The following is a 27143-nucleotide window of genomic DNA, read 5'->3' as shown; positions in this document are numbered from 1 at the left end:
AAAGGATGGAGGGTTGCGTCCGTGCATTGATTATCGAGGTCTAAATTCCATCACAGTAGGGTTCAGTTACCCACTACCTCTCATCGCTACGGCGGTGGAATCATTTCACGGCGCGCGTTTTTTCACGAAACTGGACCTCAGGAGCGCGTACAATCTGGTGCGTATCCGGGGAGGAGACGAGTGGAAAACAGCATTTAGTACCACATCGGGCCACTATGAGTACCTCGTCATGCCGTACGGGTTAAAGAATGCTCCAGCCGTCTTTCAATCCTTTGTTGACGAGATTCTCAGGGACCTGCACGGACAGGGGGTGGTGGTGTATATTGACGACATCTTGATTTATTCCGCCACCCGCGCCGCGCATGTCTCCCTGGTGCGCAAGGTGCTTGAGCGACTGCTGGAGAATGACCTGTACGTCAAGGCTGAGAAATGTGAGTTTTTCAAACGAGCCGTTTCCTTCCTGGGGTATCGCATTTCCACCTCGGGGGTGGTGATGGAGGATGACCGCGTTAAAGCCGTGCGTAATTGGCCGACTCCGACCACGGTAAAGGAGGTGCAGCGGTTTTTAGGGTTTGCCAATTACTACCGGAGGTTTATCCGGGGCTTTGGTCAAGTTGCTGCTCCCATTACCTCACTGCTGAAGGGGGGTCCGGCGCGCTTGCGCTGGTCAGCAGAGGCGAACAGAGCGTTCAGTCGCCGGAAGGAGCTGTTTACCGTCGCTCCAGTGCTGGCTCATCCGGATCCCTCTTTGGCATTCATAGTGGAGGTGGACGCGTCCGAGACTGGGGTGGGGGCCGTGCTATCACAGCGCTCGGGCACGCCACCCAAACTCCGCCCGTGCGCTTTCTTCTCTAGGAAGCTAGGGCCGGCGGAGCAGAACTATGATGTGGGGGACAGGGAGTTGTTAGCTGTGGTCAAGGCTCTGAAGGTGTGGAGACATTGGCTTGAGGGGCAAAGCACCCTTTCCTCATCTGGACTGACCACCGTAACCTCGAGTACATCCGGGCAGCTAGGAGACTGAATCCGCGTCAGGCCAGGTGGGCCATGTTCTTTACCCGTTTCCGGTTCACCATCTCTTATCGGCCAGGTTCACTGAACACGAAGGCCGACGCACTGTCCCGCCTATATGACACCGAGGAGAGGGCCATCGATCCGGCTCCCATTCTTCCGACTTCGTGTTTGGTAGCTCCGGTGGTATGGGAGTTGGACGCGGAGATCGAGCGGGCGTTAAGGTCGGAACCTGCACCATCGCAGTGTCCGACAGGTGTTCAGTACGTACCGCTTGGTCTCCGTGATCGATTGATTCGATGGGCCCATAATCTCGCCTCTTCGGGTCACCCTGGGATCGAGAGGACAGTGCGGAACCTGAGGGGGAAGTACTGGTGGCCCACCTTGGGTAAGGACGTGCGGTTTTATGTTTCCTCCTGCTCGGTGTGTGCTCAGAGCAAGGCTCCTCGACACCTGCCTAGAGGGAAATTACACCCCCTTCCCGTTCCACAGCGGCCGTGGTCACACTTATCAGTGGACTTCCTCACTGACCTTCCCGTATCACAGGGGAACACCACTATCCTGGTCGTTGTGGATCGGTTCTCGAAGTCCTGTCGTCTCATCCCGTTGCCCGGTCTCCCTACGGCTCTACAGACTACGGAGGCCCTGTTTACCCATGTCTTCCGGCACTATGGGGTGCCCGAGGACATCGTTTCTGATCGGGGTCCCCAGTTCACATCCAGAGTTTGGAGGGCGTTCATGGAACGTTTGGGGGTCTCGGTCAGCCTGACCTCGGGTTTCCACCCCGAGAGTAATGGGCAGGTGGAGAGGGTGAACCAAGAAGTGGGTAGGTTTCTAAGGACGTATTGCCAGGACCCGGCCCAGAGAATGGGCGAGATACGTGCCATGGGCAGAAATAGCCCAGAATTCTCTACGGCACTCATCAACCAACATGTCACCGTTCCAGTGCGTGTTGGGCTACCAGCCGGTCCTGGCTCCATGGCACCAGAGCCAGACCGAGGCTCCTGCGGTGGAGGATTGGGTGCAGCGCTCGAAGGACACCTGGAGAGCCGTCAAAGACGCACTTACAAAGGCGAGTGGACGGCAGAAGAAGAGCGCTGACCAGCACCGCAGTGAGACCCCTGTGTTTGCACCAGGGGATCGAGTCTGGCTCTCGGCTAGAAACCTGCCCCTCCGCTTGCCCTGCCGGAAGCTGGGCCCGCAGTGTGTAGGGCCGTTTAAAGTCCTGAGGAGGATAAACGAGGTGTGTTACCGGTCACAACTTCCATCTTACTACCGTATTAACCCCTCGTTTCATGTGTCTCTCCTCAGGCCGGTGGTGGCTGGTCCCATGCAGGAAGGTGAGGTGCCGGAGGTTCCTCCCCCCCCGCTGGACATTGGGGGGTCCCCGGCGTATAAAATACGCGCCATTCTGGACTCCAGACTTCGGGGGCGGGGCCTACAGTACCTCGTCGACTGGGAGTGGTACGGCGCGGAGGAGAGGTGCTGGGTACCCAGGAGGGACATTTTGGACCCTCCACTACTGAGGGAGTTCCACCGCCTTCATGGGGATCGCCCTGCGCCTCGTCCTCCGGGTCGCCCTCGAGGTCGGTGGCGGCGCGCTGCGGGAGCCACGCGTCAGGAGGGGGGTACTTTCATGAATCCCACCGAAGGTAGCTCCCCTGCCTGCTCGGGCGGCGCTCGGCGGTCGTCGTCACCGACCTACTAGCCGCCGCTGATCCTTTTTTCCTTTTCGTTTGGTTTGTCTTATTGGTTGCACCTGTTCCTCATTTGTCTTTTGATTTTGGTTATTTAAGCCTGGTTAGCCCGCCCAGTGTTGTGCGGGATTATTTAGCGTCAGGTTGTGTTTTGTATTTGGATGTGCTGGCGATCTACTACTGTTCTATTTTCATGCATGCTGTGAACCTGTTGTTTGGGCACTTTGCATTTTTCACGCCCGTTGTGTTGGCGTCGATCGTGTTGTGTTTTTATTGAATAAACACACAGTTCCTTACCTCTGCTCTCTGCGCCTGACTCCTACCACCACTCCTAGCAACGACTGACAAAAATATATTTGAGATTCTTCAAAGTAGCCACCCTTTGCCTTGATGACAGCTTTGCACACTCTTGGCAATCTCATAACCAGCTTCAACTGGAATGCTTTTACAACAGTCTTGAAGGAGTTCCCACATATGCTGAGAACTTGTTGGATGCTTTTCCTTCACTCTGCGGTCCAACTCATCCCAAACCAGTTCAAATGGGTTGAGGTTGGGTGATTGTGGAGGCCAGGTCATCTGATGCACCACTCCATCACTCTCCTTCTTGGTCAAATAGCCCTTACACAGCATGGAGGTGTGTTGGGTCATTATCCTGTTGAAAAACAAATTATATTGTTGCAGAATGCTGTGGTAGCCATGCTGGTTAAGTGTTCCTTGAATTCTAAATAAATCACTTACAGTGTCACCAGCAAAGCACCCCCACACCATCACAACTCCTCCTCCATGCTTCACGGTGGGAACCACACATACGGAGAGCATCCGTTCACCTACTCTGCGTCACACAAAGACACAGTGGTTGGAACCAAAAATCTCAAATTTGGACTCATCAAATCAGACCAAAGGACAGATTTCCACCGGTCTAATGTCCATTGCTCGTGTTTCTTGGACCAAGCAAGTCTCTTCTTATTATTGGTGTCCTTTAGTAGTGGTTTCTTTGCAGCATTTCGAACATGAAGGCCTGATTTACTCAGTCTCCTCAGAACAGTTGATATTGAAATTTGTCTGTTACTTGAACTCCATGAAGAATTTATTTGGTCTGCAATTTCTGAGGCTGGAATCTCTAATGAACTTATTCTCTGCAGCAGAGGTAACTCTGGGTCTTCCTATCCTGTGGCGGTCCTCATGAGAGCCAGTTTCATCATAGCGCTTGATGGTTTTTGCGACTGCACTTGAAGAAACTTTAAAAGTTCTTGAAATTTTCCGGATTGACTGACCTTCATGTCTTAAAGTAATGATGGACTGTCGTTTCTCTGTGCTTATTTGAGCTGTTCTTGACATAATATGGACTTGGTGTTTTATCAAATAGGGCTATCTTCTGTATACCACCCCTACCTTGTCACAACACAACTGATTGCTCAAATATATTAAAAAGGAACGACATTTCTCAAATTAACTTTTAACAAGGCACACCTGTTAATTGAAAAGCATTCCAGGTGACTACCTACTGAAGCTGGGTTAGAGAATGCCAAGAGTGTGCAAAACTCTCATCAAGGCAAAGTGTGGCTACTTTCAAGGATCTCAAATATAAAATATAAATATTTTAATTTGTTTTACACTTTTTTGGTTACTACATGATTCCATATGTGTTATTTCATAGTTTTATGGCTTTTCAACCTCTGCCATATTGTGGATTCCTAGCTTTCTATCTAATCGAACTCAGTTTTTTTATGGAAGCTTCTCTCATGTCAAACATGTAGGGTATGGTGTACCACTGGGCAGCTCTCTAGGTCCTCTACTATTCTATTTTTACCAATGACCTGCCACTTGCATTAAACAAAGCGTGTGTGTCCTTGTATGCTGATGATTCAACCATATACATGTCAGCAACCACAGCTAATGAAGTCATTAAATCCCTTTACAAGCGGTTACAGTCAGTTTTGGAATGGGTGACCAGTAATAAACTCTAAAACTAAGACCATTATATTTGGTGCAAATCATTCCCTAAGCTCTAGACCTCAGCTGATCTTGATAATGTTGAACAAGTTATGGAGACTAAATTATTTGGTTTTACCTTGGATTGTAAACTGTCATGGTAAAAACATATACTGTAGATTCAATGGTTGTAAAGATGGGGAAGAGGTCTGTCCATAATAAAGAGATGCTCTGCTTTTTTGAGTCATACTGTCCTCTAGTTTTGTCTTATCTTGACTATTGTCCAGTCATGTAGTCAAGTGCTGCAAAGAAAGACCTAGTAAAGCTGCAGCTGGCCCAGAACAGAGCAACACGTCTTACATTGTAATCAAAGGGCTAATATAAATACTATGCATGCCAGTCTCTCTTGGCTAAGAGTTGAGGAGAGACTGACTGCATCACTTCTTTTTATAAGACATGTGAATGTGTTTCAAATTCCAAATTGTTTGCATAGCCAACTTACACACAGCTCTGACACACACATATACCCCACCAGACAGTCCCCAAATCCAGAACAAATTCAAGAAAGCGTACAGTATTATATAGAGCCATTATCGCGTAAAACTCCCATACATCTCATATTGCTCAAATGAACAGCAAACCTGGTTTAAAAAATATATATAAAGCAACACCTCACGGCACAATGCCTCTCCCCTAATTTACCTATATATTTTGTGTGTATGTGAGACTTTTTAAAATGTATGTAGTTCTGTCCTTGAGCTGTTCTTGTCTCTTAATATTTCATGTTTTGTGTGGACCCCAGAAAAAGTAGCTGCTGCTTTCGCAACAGCTAATGGGGATCCTAATAAAATACAAAAAACCTGATGTAAAACTGTGCAAATGTGAAGGTGCATTATAACTCTGCCAGAATTGTCACCTTTTATGGTGACAATAACACCCTTATTTGCTGTCTACCTTGTAAGTATTGGAATTAGGCCAAGACAGTATATCTAAGGGAAATACAAATGGTAAACTTGATCAAATGTCTTTAGCGGTGTTAACAGAATGTTTTTTTCAATGACATTTGCTGTTTCTACCGTTTACCGTTTCTGAAACACAAAAACAATAACAAATTGCTATGGACCTGTAAACAGATCATTTGAATTCAATAATGTTTTGCAATTACTTTCTCCCGAACATAAATATGCTTGCACTGCCCATGAATTGATGTCACTTGTTAAATCCACTTCAATCAGCGTAGATCAGGTATTCCCCTCAGGGGTACACGCAATGCCGTTGGAGTACGCCAAATAAAAAGGTGATTCACATTTAAAAAAATAAAACGTATTTTGTATCACATTTTCAAACAGTCCATTTATATTTTCCAAAGGGGCTATACATTTGGGGGAGTTTTTTTCTCACTTAAGTAGCCTCGTTTCACTGCCAAAAATACAATTAAACCATCTAGTGTTCAGTGAAATAACAACACAATGTCAAATACAGGTAGCCTAGTCAAATAATTAACATCCAATCACATTAACCATTACCATCTCGCGGGAATTCCACTAATGGTCAGTATGTAGCCAAACATAGCTGCTGCTCATTCCATTTGCGCGAAAATTGATAAATGGTTAAAATAAAGTAAGGCCCACGTCCATAGAGACACATACCAGCAGTACTACACCTGCACCTGGACGTTGGACCATCGAAGAGGCGCAAATATGATGAGAACTACATTGATTTGGGGTTCACTTATATTGGGAGTAGTGCCTTTCCTCAGCCACAGTGAGTTATATTTGCAAAAGTACTATCTCACAACTCGATGAAACCTTCACTCTTGCACAGACATTTAGAAACAAAACATGCCAATTTGAAAAATAAGAGAATTCAGACGACTTTTGAGTAGTAAGTCATGTATAAAAGCAACAGATACCATTAATAAGAAGGAGCTAGAAGCGTCTTATATGGTGAGCTACTGAGTGACTAGGACAGGCAATCCCCATACTATTGAGGAGGACTTAATTCTTCAATTATTTTTAAAGTACTGGACAGCTTTGTGACATCAAATGGATTTGATGGGAATGCCATCAATGGGAATGCCAAGGGAATGCCTTGATGGGAATGCCAAGGGAATGCCTGACAGCTTGAAAGACGTTTTGGACACTACAGTGAAAATGGTTAACTTTGTTAATAAAGCAAGGCCCCTGAACTCTCGTGTATATTCTGCACTATGCAATGATATGGGCAGCGACCATGTAATGCCTTTACAACATACAGAAGTGCATTGGTTGTCAAGGGGCAAAGTATTGACATGTTTTTTTTAATAGAGAGACAAGCTTAAAGTTTTCTTTTACTGACCATAATTTTCACTTGTCTGACCGCTTGCATGATGACGAGTTTCTCACACGACTGGCCTATCTGGGGGATGTTTTTTCTCGCCTGAATGATCTGAATCTAGGATTACAGGGACTCTCCACAACTGTATTCAATGTGCGGGACAAAACTGACGCTATGATTAAGAAATTGAAGTTCTTCTCTGTCTGCATTAACAAGGACAACACACAGGTCTTTCCATCATTGTATTTTTGTGTGCAAATGAACTCAATCTTACAGGCAATGTCAAATGTGATGTAGTGAAGCACCTGAGTGAGTTGGGTGCGCAATTATGCAGGTACTTTCCCGAAACGGATGACTCAAACAAATGGATTCATTATCCATTTCATGTCCTGCATCCAGTTCACTTACCGATATCTGAACAAGAGAGCCTCATCGAAATTGCTGCAAGCATTCTGTGAAAATTGAATTTAATCAGAAGCCACTGCCATATTTCTGGATTGGGCTGCGCTCAGAGTATCCTGCCTTGGCAAATCGCGCTGTTAAGACACTGATGCCCTTTGCAACTACGTACCTATGTGAGAGTGGATTCTCGGCCCTCACTAGCATGAAAACTAAATACAGGCACAGACTGTGTGTGGAAAATTATTTAAGACTGAGACTCTCTCCAATACAACCCAACATTGCAGAGTTATGTGCATCCTTTCAAGCACACCCTTCTCATTAACCTGTGGTGAGTTATTCACAATAGTCGATGAACAAATAAGGTTTTCTATGTAAGATAGCTAAATAAAGAGCAAAATGATTGATTATTATATTATTATTTGTGCCCTGGTCCTATAAGAGCTCTTTGTCACTTCCCACGAGCCGGGTTGTGACAAAATTTCACACACATTCTTATGTTTAATAAATGTATTGTATAGTGTGTGTGTGGCAGGCTTACAATGATGGCAAAAAACTAAATTTCAGAGTGCAGTGACCCTGGTGCTAGAGGGGGTACGCAGCTGGAGGTTGAATGTTTGAAGGGGTACGGAACTATAAAAACTTTGGGATTTTGTACAGAAAGTTTCATCCGACTGGTACAGTAGCTTAGCAGGTCGACAATGGATTACTCAGAAGAATGAGTGTATGATGTCGAATCCTGTTGAAGGCACACTATTTTGAAAATTGTTTTATGTGAAACCACACTGTTAAAATCATTTGTTTTATTTAGTATAGTATACGCTTCTGTGTTAAGCATCCTAAATATTGCCATAAACTCTGTTTTTGAAAAATAGTAAAGTTCAAGGCAAAAAAGTTAAGCATGATGTATGCAAACCTGGTATTCCAACTGATTATAGGTTACGAAAGTCAACAACTTACCGCTGCGCCACGGAATTTTGATGAAAACAGTGGAGAAAAAAAAATGTCTATCTGATAATCACAGGCTGCTATTTATTGTTGAATGGCAAATGTCACTCATGTGCATTGTGAACAGATAATGAAGCTCTGAGTAATGAACTGTTTTTCGGAACAATTTGGTGAAAGCCTCGATGTCTTCAGACAGCCTCGGTTTCCCATCACTAGCAAAAACACAACGAAGGCTGGTCACCAGTCTATGCTTGTCTATGCAATTTTTTTTCTCCAGGGTTGTCTCAAACTATTCAAGGGTCTGTTGCATTTTCACGTGACATCTTTCATGATAATGGAAAACAAAGGTTTATTCCTATCACATTGCTTTTACTGTTTAATGAGGAGAAAAATACAACTCCTTTCAGCCCCTTTTACTTGTGTGTCACAAGATCAGTGTTTAATGGGCAAAGACGTGAGTATTGTGGAGTGATCACCCTCTTCACTGGTCTAGGCCTTATTTTTACTGTAATCGTGTTATGGAACCCAGGCATGCAAACTAATTCACCAAACTCTGTTACTGCTAGGCTAAATAGTCTTGTCAAAAGAAGGACACCAAAAATAGATTTATCTTGCATTGCCTGTGTTCAACATTTTCCACTGATACATATCCTTGGTAGTGGAGTAGTAGACACTGGAGCCCATTGTTGTCGAAGGGTTAATTGGATGTTGCAGGGCTCTATCCACCTCGGCTGTTCTCTGGGCTTATCCATTGACAGCAGCTATGATGTGAGGCACACAGTCTTTAATAACGCCAGTCAGCCAGCCAGTCAGTCAGCCAGGGATGGTTCTGAGGAGTTGTTGAGTGATTCAGGGGAATGAGATTACATGATAATGTGATGGTGGGATGAGAAGGAGGAAAGTACTGTACAGTACAGTGTTAATCTGATTTGATCTACAGTTACATTTGGTGTTAGTTTTGCTTTTACAGACACCTGCATCTGTACTATACATTTCACATCACCTAACTGTGTGGTGTAAATAAACAAGTTCTTTGAGTTTCCTAGAACTCTTTACCTCAAACCCTTACACAGTAGGCAAAACTGGTTGCAATGACGTCCATAGCATTATAGCCATTTCCGGTTGTAAACTGGTTGTAACAGCGCCATTTCAACCACTAGAACTGCTCCATTCCTGACCACTTAAATTAATCTGTTTCCTTACTCCCTGGATCGTCTCACCATCCCTCTCGCCTGTTTCTACTGACAGACCCTCCAGGAAATCTTCCAGACAGAGATGCTGATAGAGAGCCTAAAGAAGGCTCTGAGGGACAAGGAATGCCCCCTGAAGGTGGCCCAGACCAGGCTGGATGAGAGGACACGCAGGCCCAATGTGGAGCTCTGCAGGGACAACCCACACCACAGGTAGGGCTCGAACGTGTGGTGGGTATTTTATAGCCTGTAAAATGAGGACGTTCAACACGTACATTCCCTTCCTCACTCCTCCATTTACTTGTCCCTATCCTTATCGCTATTTCCAGACTGGTGGGAGAAGTGAGGGAGATAGAGGACACCATCCACAAGCTGCGTGAGAGACTGATGGAGGCAGAGAACACCCTGCAGAAGCTGGTGAAGACCAAGGCTGCCCTGGAGCATGACCTGTCTATCAAGGCTAACTCCTTGTTCCTGGATCAGGAGAAGTGCATGGGCATAAGGAAGAGCTTCCCCAGCACCCCACGCCTGGTGGGATATACCTAAAGCCATCACATACAGTGCATTCGGCTTTTACAGCCTTATTCTAAAATTGATTAAATGGTTTTTCACTCATCAATCTACACACAATATCCCATAATGACAAAGCAGATTTGTAGTTTTTTTTCTTCTAATTTATCAAAAATAAAAACTGAAATATCACATTTACAAAACTATTCAGGCCCTTTACTTAGTACTTTGTTGAAGTGCCTATGACGCTACAAGCTTGGCACAGCTGTATTTGGGGAGTTTCTCACATTCTTCTCTGAAGATCATCTCAAGCTCTGTCAGATTGGATGGGGAGCATCGCTGCACAGCTATTTTCAGGTCTCTCCAGAGATGTTAGATCAGGCTCAAGTCCCTGCTCTTGCTGGGTCACTCAAGAACATTCAGAGACTTGTCCTGAAGCCACTACTGCATTGTCTTGGCTGTGTGCGTAGGGTTGTTGTCCTGTTGGAAGGTGAATCTTCGCCCCATTCTGAGGTCCTTAGGACTGGAGCAGGTTTTCATCAATGCTCTCTCTGTACTTTTCTCAGTTCATCTTTCCCTCTATCTTTACTAGTCTCCCAGTCCCTGCCACTGAAAAAACATCCCCACTGCATGATGCTGCCACCACCATGTTTCACCGTAGGGACGGCGGCAGGTTTACTTCAGATGTGACTCTTGGCATTCAGGTCAAAGAGTTCAATCTTGGTTTCATCAGACTAGAGAATCTTGTTTCTCATAGTCTGAGAGTACTTTAGGTGCCTTTTGGCAAATTCCAAGCGGGGTGTCGTGCCTTTTAATGAGTAGTGGCTTCCCGTCTGGCCACTCTACCATAAAGTCCTGATGGTTGCTGCAGAGATGGTTGTCCTTCTGAAAGGTTCTCCCATCCCCACAGAGGAACTCTGGAGCTCTGTTAGAGTGACCATCGAGTTCTTGGTCACCTCCCTGACAAAGGCCCTTCTCCCCCAATTGCTCAGTTTGGCCAGGCAGCCAGCTTTAGGAAGAGTCCTGGTGGTTCCAAACTTCTTCCATTTAAGAATGATGGAGGCCAGTGTGTTCTTGGGGACCTTCAATGCTGCAGAAATGTTTTGGTACCCTTCCCTAGATCTGTGCCTCGACACAATCCTGTCTCGGAGCTCCATGGACATTTCCTTCGACCTTATGGCTTGGTTTTTGCTCTGACATGCACTGTCAACTGTGGGACCTCATATAGACAGGTGTGTGCCTTTGCAAATCATGTCCAATCAATTGAATTTACCACAGGTGGACTCCAATCAAGTTGTAGAAACATCTCAAGGATAATCAATGTAAACAGGATGCACCTGAGCTCAATGTCGAGTCTCTTAGCAAATAGTCTGAATATTTATGTAAATAAGGAATTTCTGAAAACCTGTTTTCACTTTGTCATTATGGGGTATTGTGTGTAGATTGATGAGGAAAACATTTAATACATTTTAGAATAAGGCTGTAACGTAACAATGTGGAAAAAGGGAAGGGGTCTGAATACCTCCTGAATGCACTATAGTACTGTACATGTATACCACAGGAGGTTGGTGGTACCTTAATTGGGGAGGACAGGCTTGTGGTAATGGCTGGAGCGGAATGAGTGGAATGGTATCAAATACACCAAACACATGGTTTCCATGTGCTACACTTGGGCGATGACAAAGTACTGTATACACTAACTAAGGCCCAGAATTTTTCCTGGTCAAGAGCTTTGCACAAGGGAAAACTCCTGGATCCTATAGCAATGAGCACCACATAGGGATAGGGAAATGCATATCCTTTCCATGCTATTGTACCGACCTGACCTGTACTGTTCTGGCTCCGCTTTTCACATTTTCCTTTCTAGCATGGTTCCAGCCAAGCCCATCTGAGGTACACTGCTCTGGCCTGGTTCTTCCTACGCTGAGGAACCAGGCCAGAGCAGTAATACTCAGATGGGCTTGGCTTGGCCATATAGAACGATAGACGACTCTAGTGCACAAAAGCTTGTTTTAGCATGAGCACCGCCATTGAGGGCTTTTACCATTTTGGAGTAGTCAGCTGGGTGTGACTTCCTTTAGGTTAAGGAATGATTAAATAATTTCGTCCAGGTCATCAGGAGGGATCAGCCAATTAATTTTACTTGTGAGTAAACATTCCATAACTACAGGTGGCAGTAAATCGCTAACTTTGGCTTTATACCTTTTCAAACAACACACTACAGGTGGCAGTATATACCATTTCAGTTTGTTTGCCAACTCATATAAGTAGTAGAAGAAAACAATTGACTACTTCCAAAATGTAGATAGCCTCAATGGCACTGTCCATGCTCTAACATATGCCATAATGGGACAGATACAATGATGTGATTTCTATCTAAGTCTATGGTGGAACATTATCACGACAATATATTATACAGGTTTGGGACTCAGGTTAGGTGACAGACCTATTGGTCTGACAGTCCATGGAAACCAAACAGTGGTTCTGGGCGAGCAGCAGATGTGGCAGTAATCTCCAAACAAACATACAGGATTAGCTCCTGTAGCAGAGAGGCTAGAACAAATATATAGGCCTCTGGAGGGTTACTTAGTCAACCTCTGATCTGTCAGAGTCAATAACTAGCCTGGATGATACCTTTGTGAGCCATTGACACTCACTGGTGGTGGTTTTACTACTGATTGAAGGAAAGCTCAGGCCCTGGAAAGACACTAAAAGTTCAAGGGAAACTGACACAGGTGGCCATCTTTTTATTACTTCCAGGCTGCTTAGTATACCATTATTTTTAAACCATTCAGTGAGTGAGATTCATTGTATTGTCAACTTCATTTAGTATTTGATTGCCTTTACTGGTGGTATATAAATAATATGACACAATGGTGGAGCTGTGTATATAGTACAACCTCCACCCATCTTCTTCTTCTCCCTGTATAGATTATAACTATCACCCTCTTCTCCCCCTTTCCTTCTCCTCCTCTTCCTAATGTCTTTATAGTCCAGCATTGGGCGGTGATGGTGATGGATTGTTGTAATATTTTTCCAGACACATACGATAATACACAGAGAAAGGCATCACCCTGTAGCACTCACTTCTGTCATCATGAAGGCTAGTTAAGGATCATATCACCTCTACTCTACCTGACATCCTAGACCCACTTCAATTTGCTTACCGCCCCAATAGATCCACAGACGATGCAATCGCCATCGCACTGCACACTGCCCTATCCCTTCTGGACAATAGGAATACCTATGTAAGAATGCTGTTCATTGACTATATCTCAGCATTCAACACCATAGTACCCTCCAAGCTCATCACTAAGCTCGGAGCCCTTGGTCTGAACCCCGCCCTGTGTAATTGGGTCCTGGACTTCCTGATGGACCGCCCCCTGGTGGTGAAGGGTGTGTACTCCCTGTTCACCCATGACTGCGTGGCCACGCACGCCTCTAACTCAATCATCACGTTTGGAGACAACACAACAGTAGTAGGCCTGATTCCCAACAATGACAAGACAGCCTACAGAGAGAAGGTGAGGTCCCTGGGAGTGTGGTGGCAGAAAAATAACCTCTCACTCAATGTCGATAAAACAAAGGAGCTGATCGTGGACTTCAGGAAACAGCAGAGGGAGCATGACCCTATCCACATCGACAGGACCACAGTGGAGCAGGTGGAAAGCTTCAAGTTCCTCGGCGTACACATCACTGACAATCTGAAATGGTCCACCCACACAGATAGTGTGGTGAAGAAGGCGCAACCTCAGGAGACTGAAGAAATTTAGCTTGGCACATAAAACCCTCACAAACTTTTACAGATGCACAATTGAGAGCATCCTGTTAGGCTGTATCACTGCTTGATATGGCAACTGCACCGCCCGCAACCACAGGGCTCTCCAGAGGGTGGTGCGGTCTGCCCAATGCATCACCGGGGGCAAACTACCTGCCCTCCAGGACACCTACAATGTCACAGGAAGGCCAAAAGATCATCAAGGACAACAACCACCAGAGCCACTGCCTGTTCACCCCGCTATCATCCAGAAGGCAAGGTTGGTACAGGAGCATCAAAGCTAGGACCGAGAGACTGAAAACCCGCTTCTATCTCAAGGCCATCAGACTGTTAAACAGCCATCACTAGGCGGCTTCCGGTTTACGTAACCCTGCACCTAAGAGGCTGCTGCCCCATATACATAGACTTGAAATCCCTGTCCACTTTAATAATAGAACACTAGTCACTTTAATAATGTTTACATATTTTTGCTTTACTCATCTCATATGAACAGTGGTTCTTCCTTTAAATGTTTTGAGCTTATGCAGCGACCGTTTGTGGAAGAGTGTGGCAGACTGTGGGAAATTGCATAATTCTGGCAACAATGGCTGACACTTAAATAACGTGCCATAGAATTCTGTGGTACCCTACAAGCTGTGCTGCAGTACACCTCAACTTTTAATGAAAGAACCACTGTACATGCTGTATTCTATTCTACTGTATTTAGTCTATGCCACTCCGATATTTCTCATCCTAATATTTACGTATATATTCCTTAATTCCATTCTTTTACTTTTAGGTTGTGTGTATTGTTGTGAAGTGTTAGATATGACTGCACTGTTGGAGCTAGAATCAAAAGCATTTCGCTACACACGCAATAACATCCGCTAAACATGTGTATGTGACAAATAAAATTAGATTTGATGAACAATATTGATTTCCATTTAACTCCTTTGAGCACCTGTACTAACCATTAACCTGATATGGATATGGGGCAGTATTTTCACGGCCGGATGAAAAAACGTACCCGATTTAAACTGGTTACAACTCTTGCCCAGAAACGAGAATATGCATATTATTAGTAGATTTCGATAGAAAACACTCTGAAGTTTCTGAAACTGTTTGAATGGTGTCTGTGAGTATAACAGAACTCATATGGCAGGCAAAAACCTGAGAAAAAGTCAACCAGGAAGTGTAGGATCTGAGAAATGTAGTTCTTCTTTCTAGTCCCTTTCGAAACTACAGTATCTGTGCTGTTACGTTGCACTTTCTAAGGCTTCCATTGGCTGTCTAAAGCCTTCAGAAAGTGGATTGAGCCTTCTCCTGTCTCTGGGCAGAGTATAGGAGCTCAGTTACTGAGTGGTCTGACAGAGGACAAAGGGATTGGAGATGCGCGTTCCCGCGAGCACGCTGTTTTTTATTTTTCTCCTTGAATGAATACACTATGGTCCGGTTGGAATATTATCGCAATTTTATGTTAAAAATACCATAAAAAATTGATTTTAAACAGCGTTTGACATGCTTCTAAGTACGGTAATGGAACATTTTGACTTTTTGTGTCTCGAATTGCGCTCGCGTGTTACCCTTTGGATAGTGACCTGAACGCACGAACAAAACGGAGGTATTTGGACATAACTATGGATTATTTTGAATAAAAACAACATTTCTTGTGGAAGTAGCAGTCCTGGGAGTGCATTCTGATGAAGATCAGCAAAGGTAATACAATATTTCTAATACTAATTCTGAGTTTAGGTTGCCCCGAACTTGGCGGGTGTCTGAACTCGCCGTGATGGCGAATTGTGGGAGGTTGTTCTTTGCATAGCTGTGTGTTGCCTGCATATTCTAGTTTCTGGGCCAGAGTAGTAACCTGGGTACGTTTTTCATCCGGCCGTGAAAATACTGCCCCCTAGCCCAGACAGGTTAAATTGCAAATATACCAACTCTGGTCTTGGCACATGCCTTCTAGCCAACAGCTTGCAGATACAGTGCCGGTAGGCTGGTTTACATGATGAGATTATTATTGATAAGAGCATTCAAGCATCATGTCACCAGAATAAGACCCTCAATATGTATTGGAAAGGAGCATCAAGCTCATAGTGTGCACTTTCAACACCCTGTGAAGTTCATTGTAATTTATTTAATCTGTAGCCTAATAATCTGAATGGTTTCCCAAGTCATAGTGGGAGGACCACACACCATATCTATCAGGAATCAAGGTAAGACCCAGATGCAGACTGTCGAAGTAACAATGTTTATTATAGCAACAGGGGCAGGCAACAACAAGTCAAGGCAGGCAGGGGTCAATAATCCAGAGTATAGGGGCAAAGGTACAGGATGGCAGGTGGGTTCAGGGTCAGGACAGGCAGAGTAGTTGGGCAGGCGGGCTCAGAGACAGAACCAGCAAGGGTCAAACCAGGGGGGGGGGTGAGAAAAAGAGAGACTGGGGAAAAAGCAGGAGCTGAGAAAAATGCTGGTTGACTCGACAAACAAGACAAACTGGCAACGGACAAACAGAGAACACAGGTATAAATACACAGGGGATAATGGGTAGATGGGCGACACCTGGAGGGGGGTGGAGACAATAACAAGGACAGGTGAAACAGATCAGGGTGTGACAATATCATCTGTGTCTCCAGGTTTGCTTTGATATGATGCTTATTAGATCAGTATTTGTGCATAAAGCTGTTTCCACCGCCATTTCTCGCATAATTCCTTTTCCGAACACAAAAAGATCCCACCATGTCGAATTCACACATTATTTGTCTGCATTTATAAAATTCTACCGATAATTTCTGTTTCCATCACAGCTGTCATCATTTTTTTAAATAAATGGTATGACTGCAAAAAAAACTGATTGGCCCTCTGATTGGATCAATTAACACAGGTTGGGTGAGCTAGCGCAGTGAGAAGGTTTTTAGGGTTGCCAGTCTGAAACTGAATGGGGAAAATATATATATTCATACATATTTTAATAGGCTACATATAGCCTACCATTTGTATTTTATATGTATCTTTGCTTATTTGATCTGGTCACTAACATAGGCCTACAGCATTGCACCAAAATCTTGTTTCAAAAACAAGAACCAAAAAATTGCGCTTCTTGACTGTTGACCAATGACCAGTCATCAGCATTGGGGCACAAAGGCAGGCGCACATGTCCAGATTAGTGACCAGAAAACATTGTTCAATTTTCTCTGGTTTTGCATAACTCTGCCTACCTACATTAATATTATCCAAAAAATACTATTTAGCGATCTGCTTTAGATATCTTTGCCACAACAATAGGCTACCTGGTGATGATTGAATTTATCATTTTCATATTTGTGCACGGGGTTCGCAAGCTTTGAACCACTTCTTATTGGTGGTCATGGGTCAAAGCATCTGATTTGCTGTACAGCTATAGGATTGGGTGCAGCGCAAACATCAAAACATCAAAATATCATATCAAAATATCATATCATAAATGAATATGCATCTGCAGCTCCAAAAATTGTTTGGTGATCAAGAATATGAACCGTTTGCTTTGCATGCTCACCAGCAATGGGGCATCAAGCAACAATTACTAGCATTGGCATAATGGTCTTTTGGTGTGTCAAAATTGCTTGAAATTGATCATTTGCTTATCAAACAAGTCATTGCCTATAAGGCCAGAGGGGAAGCCATCCTTATCAGAAAAGGCACCCCGTTTGTCTCCTTCAAAGTAATTTCAGATACTAATGGCAGTGATGGAGAAATTGTTTAGCACAAAGGTTGTTCTGGCTAATCTCTATGGTCCTAATTGGGATGATGCTACATTTTTCTCTGACCTCATTGCAACACTTCCTGACCTTAAACCAAGTCTAGACATATCCAGACTGATGCCCAACAATGTAATTTCAAAATCAGGCTCGGTAATCAACTCATTTTTAGAATCCTATAATTTGTCTGTTCCATGGAGGAGGAGCAATCCCACTGCTAAACAGTACTCCTTTTTTTCTCCAGTCCACCAATCATACTCTAGAATTGACTTTTTCCTGCCGGACAATAGAATTCTTCCTTTTGTAACTAATAGCCAATATCACAGCATCTTTATCTCAGACCATAGCCCTGTCCGGCTAGATATCCGTTTTCCGGACAGTACTGTGTCACAACACCGGTGGCAACTTGACCCCCTACTACTATCCTGTAGTGCCTTTAAAAAATACATATCAACTTACATTGATGTCTTTTTACAGATCAACTGCACACCTGACGTGTCTCATTCTACTGTGTGGGAGTCGTTAACAGCATATCTAAGGGACAAATGATTTAATACACAGCGTATGACAACAAACAGTGCACTAAACGCTTATCGGCGCTATCTCAACTCATTCTAGATATGTATGTGTGTGTGTGTGTGTGTGTGTGTGTGTGTGTGTGTGTGTGTGTGTGTGTGTGTGTGTGTGTGTGTGTGTGTGTGTGTGTGTGTGTGTGTGTGTGTGTGTGTGTGTGTGGCAGACAGGGAGGCCTTGGACCACCCCATGTAAGACGTGTATGTACTTGTTTTGAGTACCAGCAAGCTTGTTTTTGTGTTAGAGGTTAAACTTGCACTTTTATTCAGGGGTGCCATGTTTTATGACTGCACTGTATGTTATCTATTGTTTGCACAGAGCTTCCCATTTGACACACACACACACACACACACACACACACACACACACACACACACACACACACACACACACACACACACACACACACACACACACACACACACACACATCACTGCCCTCCCCCCTGCTGTACAAACAGTATTGCGCTTGACTGTGACCTACAGCAGTAAGTACATTGTGGATCCACAGTGCTCTCTAGCATTCCCACCCTCCAGTGTTTGTTTGCAGGCCCCCCCACCTCTCCTTTACATCACAAGACTTGCGCCTCTCATCGCTCAGTGATTAGACTTACTGACGGACAGAGAACAGAGCTGAGGCTGTCCCTCCTCATCTCCCTCTCTTTGTCTCTCAGTTTCTAAGTGTGTTTCTCTTTCTGTCTTTTTCTCTCCCCCTCTCTGTATCTCCCTCTCTCCCTCTCTCTCTTTTTATAGTCCCCCTTTTGACCTCCTCTCCCTCCTCAATTCCAGGGAATGTCCTCTGGAATTGTCCCCACAGTCCAAGCATCTTGGCAGTTTATAACTTTGGTTATAGATGACCCTCAGTTCATAAACTCAGCACAAAAAGAAACGTCCTTTTTTCAGGACCCTGTCTTTCAAAGATAATTTGTAAAAATCGAAATAACTTCACAGATCTTCATTGTAAAAGGATTAAACACTGTTTCCCATGCTTGTTCAATGAACCATAAACAATTAATGAACATGCACCTGTGGAACAGTCGTTAAGACACTGACAGCTTACAGACGGTAGGCAATTAAGGTCACAGTTATGAAAACTTAGGACACTAAAGAGGCCTTTCTACTGACTCGGAAATACACCAAAAGAAAGATGCCCAGGGTCCCTGCTCATCTGTGTGAACGTGACTTAGGCATGCTGCAAGGAAGCATGAGGACTGCAGATGTGGCCAGGGCAATAAATTGCAATGTCCGTACTGTGAGACGCCTAAGACAGCACTACAGGGAGACAGGATGGACAGCTGATCGTCCTCACAGTGGCAGACCACGTGTAACAACACCTGCACAGGATCGGTACATACGAACATCACACCTGCGGGACAGGTACAGGATGGCAACAACAACTGCCTGAGTTACACCAGAAACGTACAATCCCTCCATCAGTGCTCAGACTGTCCGCTATAGGCTGAGAGAGGCTGGACTGAGGGCTTGTAGGCCTGTTGTAAGGCAGGTCCTCACCAGACATCACCGGCAACAATGTCGCCTATGGGCACAAACCCACCGTCGCTGGACCAGATAGGACTGGAAAAAAGTGCTCTTCACTGACGGGTCGCAATTTTTTCTCACAAGGGGTGATGATTGGATTCGCATTTATCGTCGAAGGAATGAGCGTTACACCGAGGCCTGTACTCTGGAGCGGGATCGATTTGGAGGTGGAGGGTCCGTCATGGTCTGGGACGGTGTGTCACAGCATCATCGGACTGAGCTTGTTGTCATTGCAGGCAATCTCAACGCTGTGCGTTATAGGGAAGACATCCTCCTCCCTCATGTGGTGCCCTTCCTGCAGGCTCATCCTGACATGACCCTCCAGCATGACAATGCCACCAGCCATACTTCTCGTTCTGTGCGTGATTTCCTGCAAGACAGGAATGTCAGTGTTCTGCCATGGCAAGCGAAGAGCCTGGATCTCAATCCCATTGAGCACGTCTGGGACTTGTTGGATCGGAGGGTGAGGACTAGGGCCATTCCCCGCAGTAATGTCCGGACTTGCAGGTGCCTTGTTGGAAGAGTGTGGTAACATCTCACAGCAAGAACTGGCAAATCTGGTGCAGTCCATGATGGCCACAGCAGATACTGACTGTTACTTTTGATTTTGCCCCCCCCCCCCCCCCCCCTTTGTTCAGGGACACATTATTCCATTTCTGTTACTCACATGTCTGTGGAACTTGTTCAGTTTATGTCTCAGTTATTGAATCTTGTTATGTTCATACAAATATTTACACATGTTAAGTTTGCTGAAATTAAACAGTGAGAGGACGTTTGTTTTTTTGCTTAGTTTATATTTTATGTACTATGTTTATGTTTAGACTAGAGAGCTGATGATGTTTAGTGGGGAGCCACAGTTCTATACTATATCATTGAGAGGTTTGCGGTCTCAACTGCACATACATTTTTGATAGCCATATGGGTCGTTCCACCAATTTTGAGAAGTTTTAATTTCACCTCATTTTAACATTCTGTCAAAAAGACCACATGGTCATCTTCATAAAAAACACATTTTCCCATCTCAAGAGGTTAAATAATGAAAGGTCTGTAGTAAGTGCTTATTAAAGACATGGTCCGGTGACTAATAAAGTATTTTAAAAACCTCCCAATTTGGGCTGGATGTGTCACTGCGTAGTTCATACATGCATAATCTATGAGCAGCGACTGTTTTCTTAAAGCTGTGCCGCTCCATTTTCCGATTTTAGTCATTTAGCAGACACTCTTATCCAGTGCAACTAGGGTTAAGTGCCTTGCTCAATGGCACATCAACACGTTTTTTTACCTAATCGGCTCGTGGATTCAAACCAGCAACCTTTTCATTTACTGGTCCAAAGCGCTTAACCGCTAGGCTACCTGCCACCCATTCCCTACAATTCCCTCCACGTGGGTCAGCCCCCTAACAATTACAGTTCTAGCCAATGAGCTTCAGCTTCTCGCATTTGAGTGACAGCTAGTACCAATGGGTCAGTGGACACAGCAGAGAGAGACAGAGAGAGAGAGAGCAATATCTGCACACGTCGGACGTAGTACGCAATTTTGAGCAATGACATCGTGCACATACCTGCACATGTGTGACGTAGTATGCAATTTTCGGGACCACTTTTGGCTTGTGAGTGCTATGCAAAAGTATACAAAAGTACCGGAGAATTTGATTAAGTATCAAATAAAGTAACAGGGTTGACTGTAACAGGGTTGATGATTTCTTAAATCAGCCATAAATCCCCTTGTGACAGGGGAAATGGAAGCTTACTGTGTGTAACAGAGAGTGGCAATTGAATGCAAGAAAATATTTAATTGTATAAAAATTGGGTAGCAGGGTTGAAGTGTTGTGCTTGACCTGCTCGGTTTTTCCACCACAAAACATCAGAAAATGGCCAAAATGAGTAGAACCAGCTCACATGCTTTTACTCTATGATTTTACTATCAAATGTTAAATCTTAAAAAAATTTAAAAAAAGAGAGTTCAGTTCACTTAACAGGATTTTCCTTAAAATGAGGGACAGACGTAAATGATTCACTAATGACATAAAATAAACAATAATCTTCAGAAATGAGTTTGTCAAAGCAACAAAATAACTAGGGCTTTGCAATGATGGTGTAACTTGGAGACATTTGGTGATTAAGTGGGTTAAAATCTTCCTAGAAGTGACACAGGGCTGACAGAGGGACATAACTATATTAAAGGGCACTTCATTTATTATAACAGGCTTTTAAAATTCAATATTGGTGAACAAGTTCTACTTAAAATATCAAAGCGACGCAAAAGGATCTCATTTCGTGGAAGACCCACATAAAATATCATATTTTTTTATGAAAATTATATTTTCCAGGTGTGAGTCTTGGAGACACATTGGAGAGAGAGTGATGTGAAACTAAACATTCTACTTATCCCACTCTAGAAATTGATATTGAATTACTATACATTTCTCACTTTCATTTACACTCCTCATTTTGGCCATTCAATTCATTTTCCTTAGGAATCAAGGCCAATTTAATCTAATCCTATAGTATAATTTATGTGGCTCTACTACCTGTGTGCATAGATTAGTCCGTTGAAAAACGATATTACACTTGTATACTAGAAAATGCAATGATATTATATAACATCAAAAGGCAATACCTCAATGCATCCAAGTCTGATACTGGTTATGACAATGTTGCCTGTTATTTTCACAAAACATCAAAGGTGTGATTCTCTATCTGGGAGGAGTGTCATATTACAACATTATGGCAGTGATATGGATTATTCAACAAGTGGAACATTAGCTCAGCTAATCTCTCATGGACAGACTAATTACTCAATATTTTAGTTCTGGACAGAACCCGGGTTAACCGGGATTAGCTCATCTCTGATCCCATAGTACCACCAGGGTCCCCATACAACCAAATCCTCCACAGCTGGTACAAAGGCCTGCAGGAATATGACAGCACGAACTAACTGTGTCTAACGTGACTTCTCCTATTGAGTTTCCAGTTTCCACATCATGCTAACAGTCAACCCTAACATCCATGGGAACAATTGTCTTCTTAGGGGACATGGCCAAACTCTTCTTCTCAGCATTCTTAGATACTCGTCTCACCACTAATATTAGGCTAGTGTAGATTATGACTATGAGAAACGGAAGGGCTGTGATGGTGAGAGAAAAATAGTAGTAGAAGGGCGTGATGGTGAGAGGTCACGCCCTAGTACACATGATTTCATCTACGGCTAAGCAGGCATTCAGCGTGACTTGTTTCATGGGAACCTATGCGTAATAATAGGAAATGTTGATACCAAATGTGTCTCTATCCTGGGGATGATGAAATACATTTATTTTTGGTCATTTTGTAATAATCCTAGACCTCATGGAGATACAGTCAGTATATGATGTCAGCTCTCTCTCTGTGGTCATGAGAAGAAAAAAACGGCCCAACATCAGTCACTGTAGTCGTGCAATCCCGACCGGTAGAGTGAAGAGAGAGGAAGCCTGAGGCAGCCAAGATAAAGTTTTTCTCTGTATGGTTTCCTGTCATAGCTGACATTGGCCATGTCACAGTGTTGCTTGAGTAGTGGTGGTTATGCCTTAAGCGTTAGTTTCCCTTTCATTCTCAGTATTGCCACAGTTCTAACCTGTCATTCAATCGCTCATATCACTCACCAGCATACTCCACATAACTCAGTTTCACCATACAAAGTGATATGATAAGAATCAACTGCAACCTGAAGATCAGGGATCATAAGCAATGTATTGAATCACATTGGGTTTAAAGAGAGATGGCCAACTCATGGAGCCAAGAGTCTGAAGATTACACAGTGAAATTGTTTGGAATGCCTAGACAATCTATTTAATAGATCTGTTGTTCTCTCCTTCTGTTCATTCTGCAGGCAGATATTATGTTATACTGAATGAGAGAGAGAGAGAGAGAGAGAGAGAGAGAGGGAGAAGGATAGCAAGATGGGTGGGTGGGGTGAAGGAGTGAGGAGAGGGGGGTGATGTTAGCCGACTGTGCTGAATCAGAGTGTGGGATGATTCTAGAATTTATTTTCATTCAGTGTTGTTTATTTATTTGTCTGTCTCTAAGGAGACAACAGGAAATGGGGTAGTTATAGAAAGATAAGGGAAAGAGGCCGTCAGGCAGCCAAAGCAGAGCACTTCCTCACACCACAGCAAACTGATTCTGATCATAGATGATCACATTATCTTTATAAGCAGCACAAACACCTCGCAAATGAGCATATTTTAGCAGTGGCACTCTGGTTTTGTTCCGAATGGTACTCTATTCCCTATGTAGCAGACTACTCTAGTCAAAAGTAGTGCACTAGGTAGGAAAAAGGGTGCCATTTCAGACACAGCCTCCATTGTCAACATCTCGTGCTTTGTTTGTCTGAGAATGTAATGTAAACCTGATGACAAGACTACCATACTAGAGCATGAGGTTAAACTAATAGATACACAAACACACTTCATCGTGTATCCCTCTCTCTCTTTCTCTCTCCAACCATCCCCCTCTCTGCCTGTTCCCAGCACATTCTGTTTCTCTGACTACACACGCAACATTCTCCTAACCTCCTCACACACACATGCTCAGAAAATGTGCTGACTCATGTCATGCCACTGTTTCCTATGCATGCCATTTTACCCTAAGAAACACCATGTGCCTTCACTAATCCCCTCTATGTAAACCTGCTTTATCTTTGCATCTCCAATAGGTGTGCTTTCACGCACATGCATATATACGTGCATGTGTGTACGTTTGAGAGAGACCACATCTCAATGTCTTTAAATAGCAGGACTTAGCGATCCATTGTGACACATCTGGGCTGTGTCAGACAGATGGAGGGAGAGGGGCAGAGCGGGGCCGGGGAGGGGGGGGGGGGGGTGAGGACGTGTGGGATGCTGTTGAACTAACTCTAAGGGCCAACAGAGATGAGCACTTCACACTGATGCCAGCCCAGGACACTGGGAGTAAGCTAACCCCCATCTGACCAACACCCAATAGCAGCTTTCCCAGTGGTTACCCTTTGCCCCTGGGTACTCCTGACCTCCAAGGAAGGAATCCCACCTGGAACCTATTGCTTTGCTGTCCGTCAATAGCCAATCCACTGTAAATCTGATGAGTTCTTTCCCGGGTAACTACGTATCAATCTTTTTTTGCTCTCTGCACCTACAAGTAATTGAATGGACTCTATTTGAACATACATAACACAATGGTAGCATCCCGGAGTCGCTTCTTCATGTTGAGACTGGTGTTTTGCGGGTACTATTTAATGAAGCTGCCAGTTGAACACTTGTGAGGCATCTGTTTCTCAAACTAGACACTCTAATGTACTTGTCCTCTTGCTCGGTTGTGCACCGGGGCCTCCCACTCCTCCTTCTATTCTGGTTAGAGACAGTTTGCACTGTTCTGTGAAGGGAGTAGTACACAGCGTTGTACGAGATCTTCAGTTTCTTGGCAATTTCTAGCATGGAATAGCCTTCATTTCTCAGAACAAGAATAGACTGAAGAGTTTCAAAAGAAAGTTATTTGTTTCTAGGCATTTTGAGCCTGTAATCGAACCCACAAATGCTGATGCTCCAGATACTCAACTAGTCTAAAGAAGGCCAGTTTTATTGCTTCTTTTATCAGTACAACAGTTTTCAGCTGTGTTAACATAATTGCAAAATGGTTTTCTAATGATCAATTAGCCTTTTAAAATGATCAACTTGGATTAGCTAACACAACGTGCCATTGGAACACAGGAGTGATGGTTACTGATAATGGGCCTCTACGCCTATGTAGATATTCCATAAAAAATCTGCCGTTTCCAGCTACAATAGTAATTTACAACTTTAACAATGTCTACACCGTATTTCTGATCAATTTGATGTTATTTTAATGGACAAAAAATGTGCTTTTCTTTCAAAAACAAGGACATATCGAAGTGACCCCAAACTTTTGAACGGTAGCGTATCTTTACTAAATACTTTAACTTGAACCCATTTGCAGTCCACATTGTTCTAAGTAATTGCATGGCTTCAATAGCATTCACAATGATATAGGGGCTAGGCCTACTGTAAATTGCATTATGACTATGCATGGTTATGCCAAACATTGTCAATAAGCAAGATTCAATTCATTATTGATAAGGCCTAAAAAGTGAACGAGTAATTCTAATCAAATTCTAAACAAAATAAAAACTTGTTTTAGATAGACTATGTCACACTTACAGGTACCATCATTTCTCACTGTGGGCAAATAATATTAAAACAATGCAGACTGTGGAGAGTTTTATGCACATCCAAACGTTTCACACTAGCCAGACAAAGATTGCTCCCAAATAGGCCTATGTTTTATGAACATAATAGGAACCATTTTACAGATTAGATAGCATTCCCACATCTCCAAGAAGTTACATTGCAATCACGCCACGGACGTTGTCACCATGAAACCAGGAAGGTTAACATTTCTGTTAGGTCGTAATAAAATGAAACACAACATAAGCATACAAATAATAATATATAAATCAATGTAAAATGTCATGATATCATAATATCGCCAGGATAAAAAAGACACAAATTGCTGTTGAACCACCCTTCGTTATAGTAGGCCTAAGGGAGGGCTTGGGTTTTGAACCTATAAAACAGAAGACAAGCAATTTTACAGGTTACAGATAAACTTCTCAATACAAAAGTTCAATGGTATTCACCGAGGTTCAATGTTATATCTCTCATTGCATGATGAGCATGGGCACGTAGCCTACATCATTTTACGCACGTCCAAAACGGGACTTGCGTGGCTAAAATAAGGTGGACCTGCTTACAATGAATAGATAAAAAGGAAATGCCAGCTCACTGTTTTATTTGATATAAGGCAGGTAAATTGCCGAACCTGGCGTTAGGGGTGGGAAATGTCAGTGCGCAAGGTTTTACATGACGAAATTGTAAACTAATGTGCGTTTGACATTAGCGCCGCCTTAACACCAGCCGAAAATAGAGCCCAATTTCCTCATACTTTTTTGCTACAATATGGAATGAGTTTTATGTTGTTTGTTTGTCTTGAAGTCGCGATGACATTTGATTACATTTCCTCAAGAATGTTTTAGTAAGACAACACCATATTTCCCATATCAAGGATACACTGATAACAACGTGTTTCTCCTTTCCTTCAGGTCTCAGTGTTTCTGGAAATGTTAAATCCTCATTTTGATTTAGCTTTGACAAAGTCATTTTCCTTAGGCTTTCAAGTGCTTTGATTTTTGACATTAAGAATGAGGTGTTGATTCACTTGGAAAAGGGAAGACAGAGCTCCTACCATATGGTTGTTTGCAGCCACTGATAAGATACAGAAATAGAAAGGCCGTGATAGTCATTCACTTAAACTTTCTCCAAACAGTGCAAATTTTGTGGCTTATTTCTGAACATATATGTCTTCTTTGTAATGCAGAGATAAATCACTGTGTTAGCTAGTTAGTGACGGAGATGCAACGTTAGACACGTCAGATCCTGAGCAGTTGACTGTCTCTTCCAGCTGGGTTGGCTCTGGGCCTCTGCTAAACAGATAGATTTAATCTAACACTCC

General features: G+C 43.6%; 1 protein-coding gene across 1 annotated transcript in view; it reads left to right on the top strand.

Annotated features, from left to right (window-relative positions):
* The window catches only part of tekt3 (tektin 3), a 34432-nt gene extending 21459 nt beyond the window's left edge, over nucleotides 1-12973 (top strand). Inside the window, exons 7-8 of the mRNA XM_014179834.3 lie at nucleotides 9549-9703; nucleotides 9820-12973. Coding sequence (XP_014035309.2) covers nucleotides 9549-9703; nucleotides 9820-10036 — 372 coding nt within the window. The 3' untranslated portion in view covers nucleotides 10037-12973. The remainder of the gene's footprint in view (nucleotides 1-9548; nucleotides 9704-9819) is intronic.
* Nucleotides 12974-27143: the final 14170 nt, after the last annotated feature.

The sequence above is a fragment of the Salmo salar genome, chromosome 28 (assembly GCF_965601325.2).
Source record: "Salmo salar chromosome 28, fSalSal1, whole genome shotgun sequence".
Classification (NCBI taxonomy): Eukaryota; Metazoa; Chordata; class Actinopteri; order Salmoniformes; family Salmonidae; genus Salmo; species Salmo salar.
Note: the sequence above shows the minus strand (reverse complement) of the source record. Positions and strands in the feature narration are given on the sequence as shown.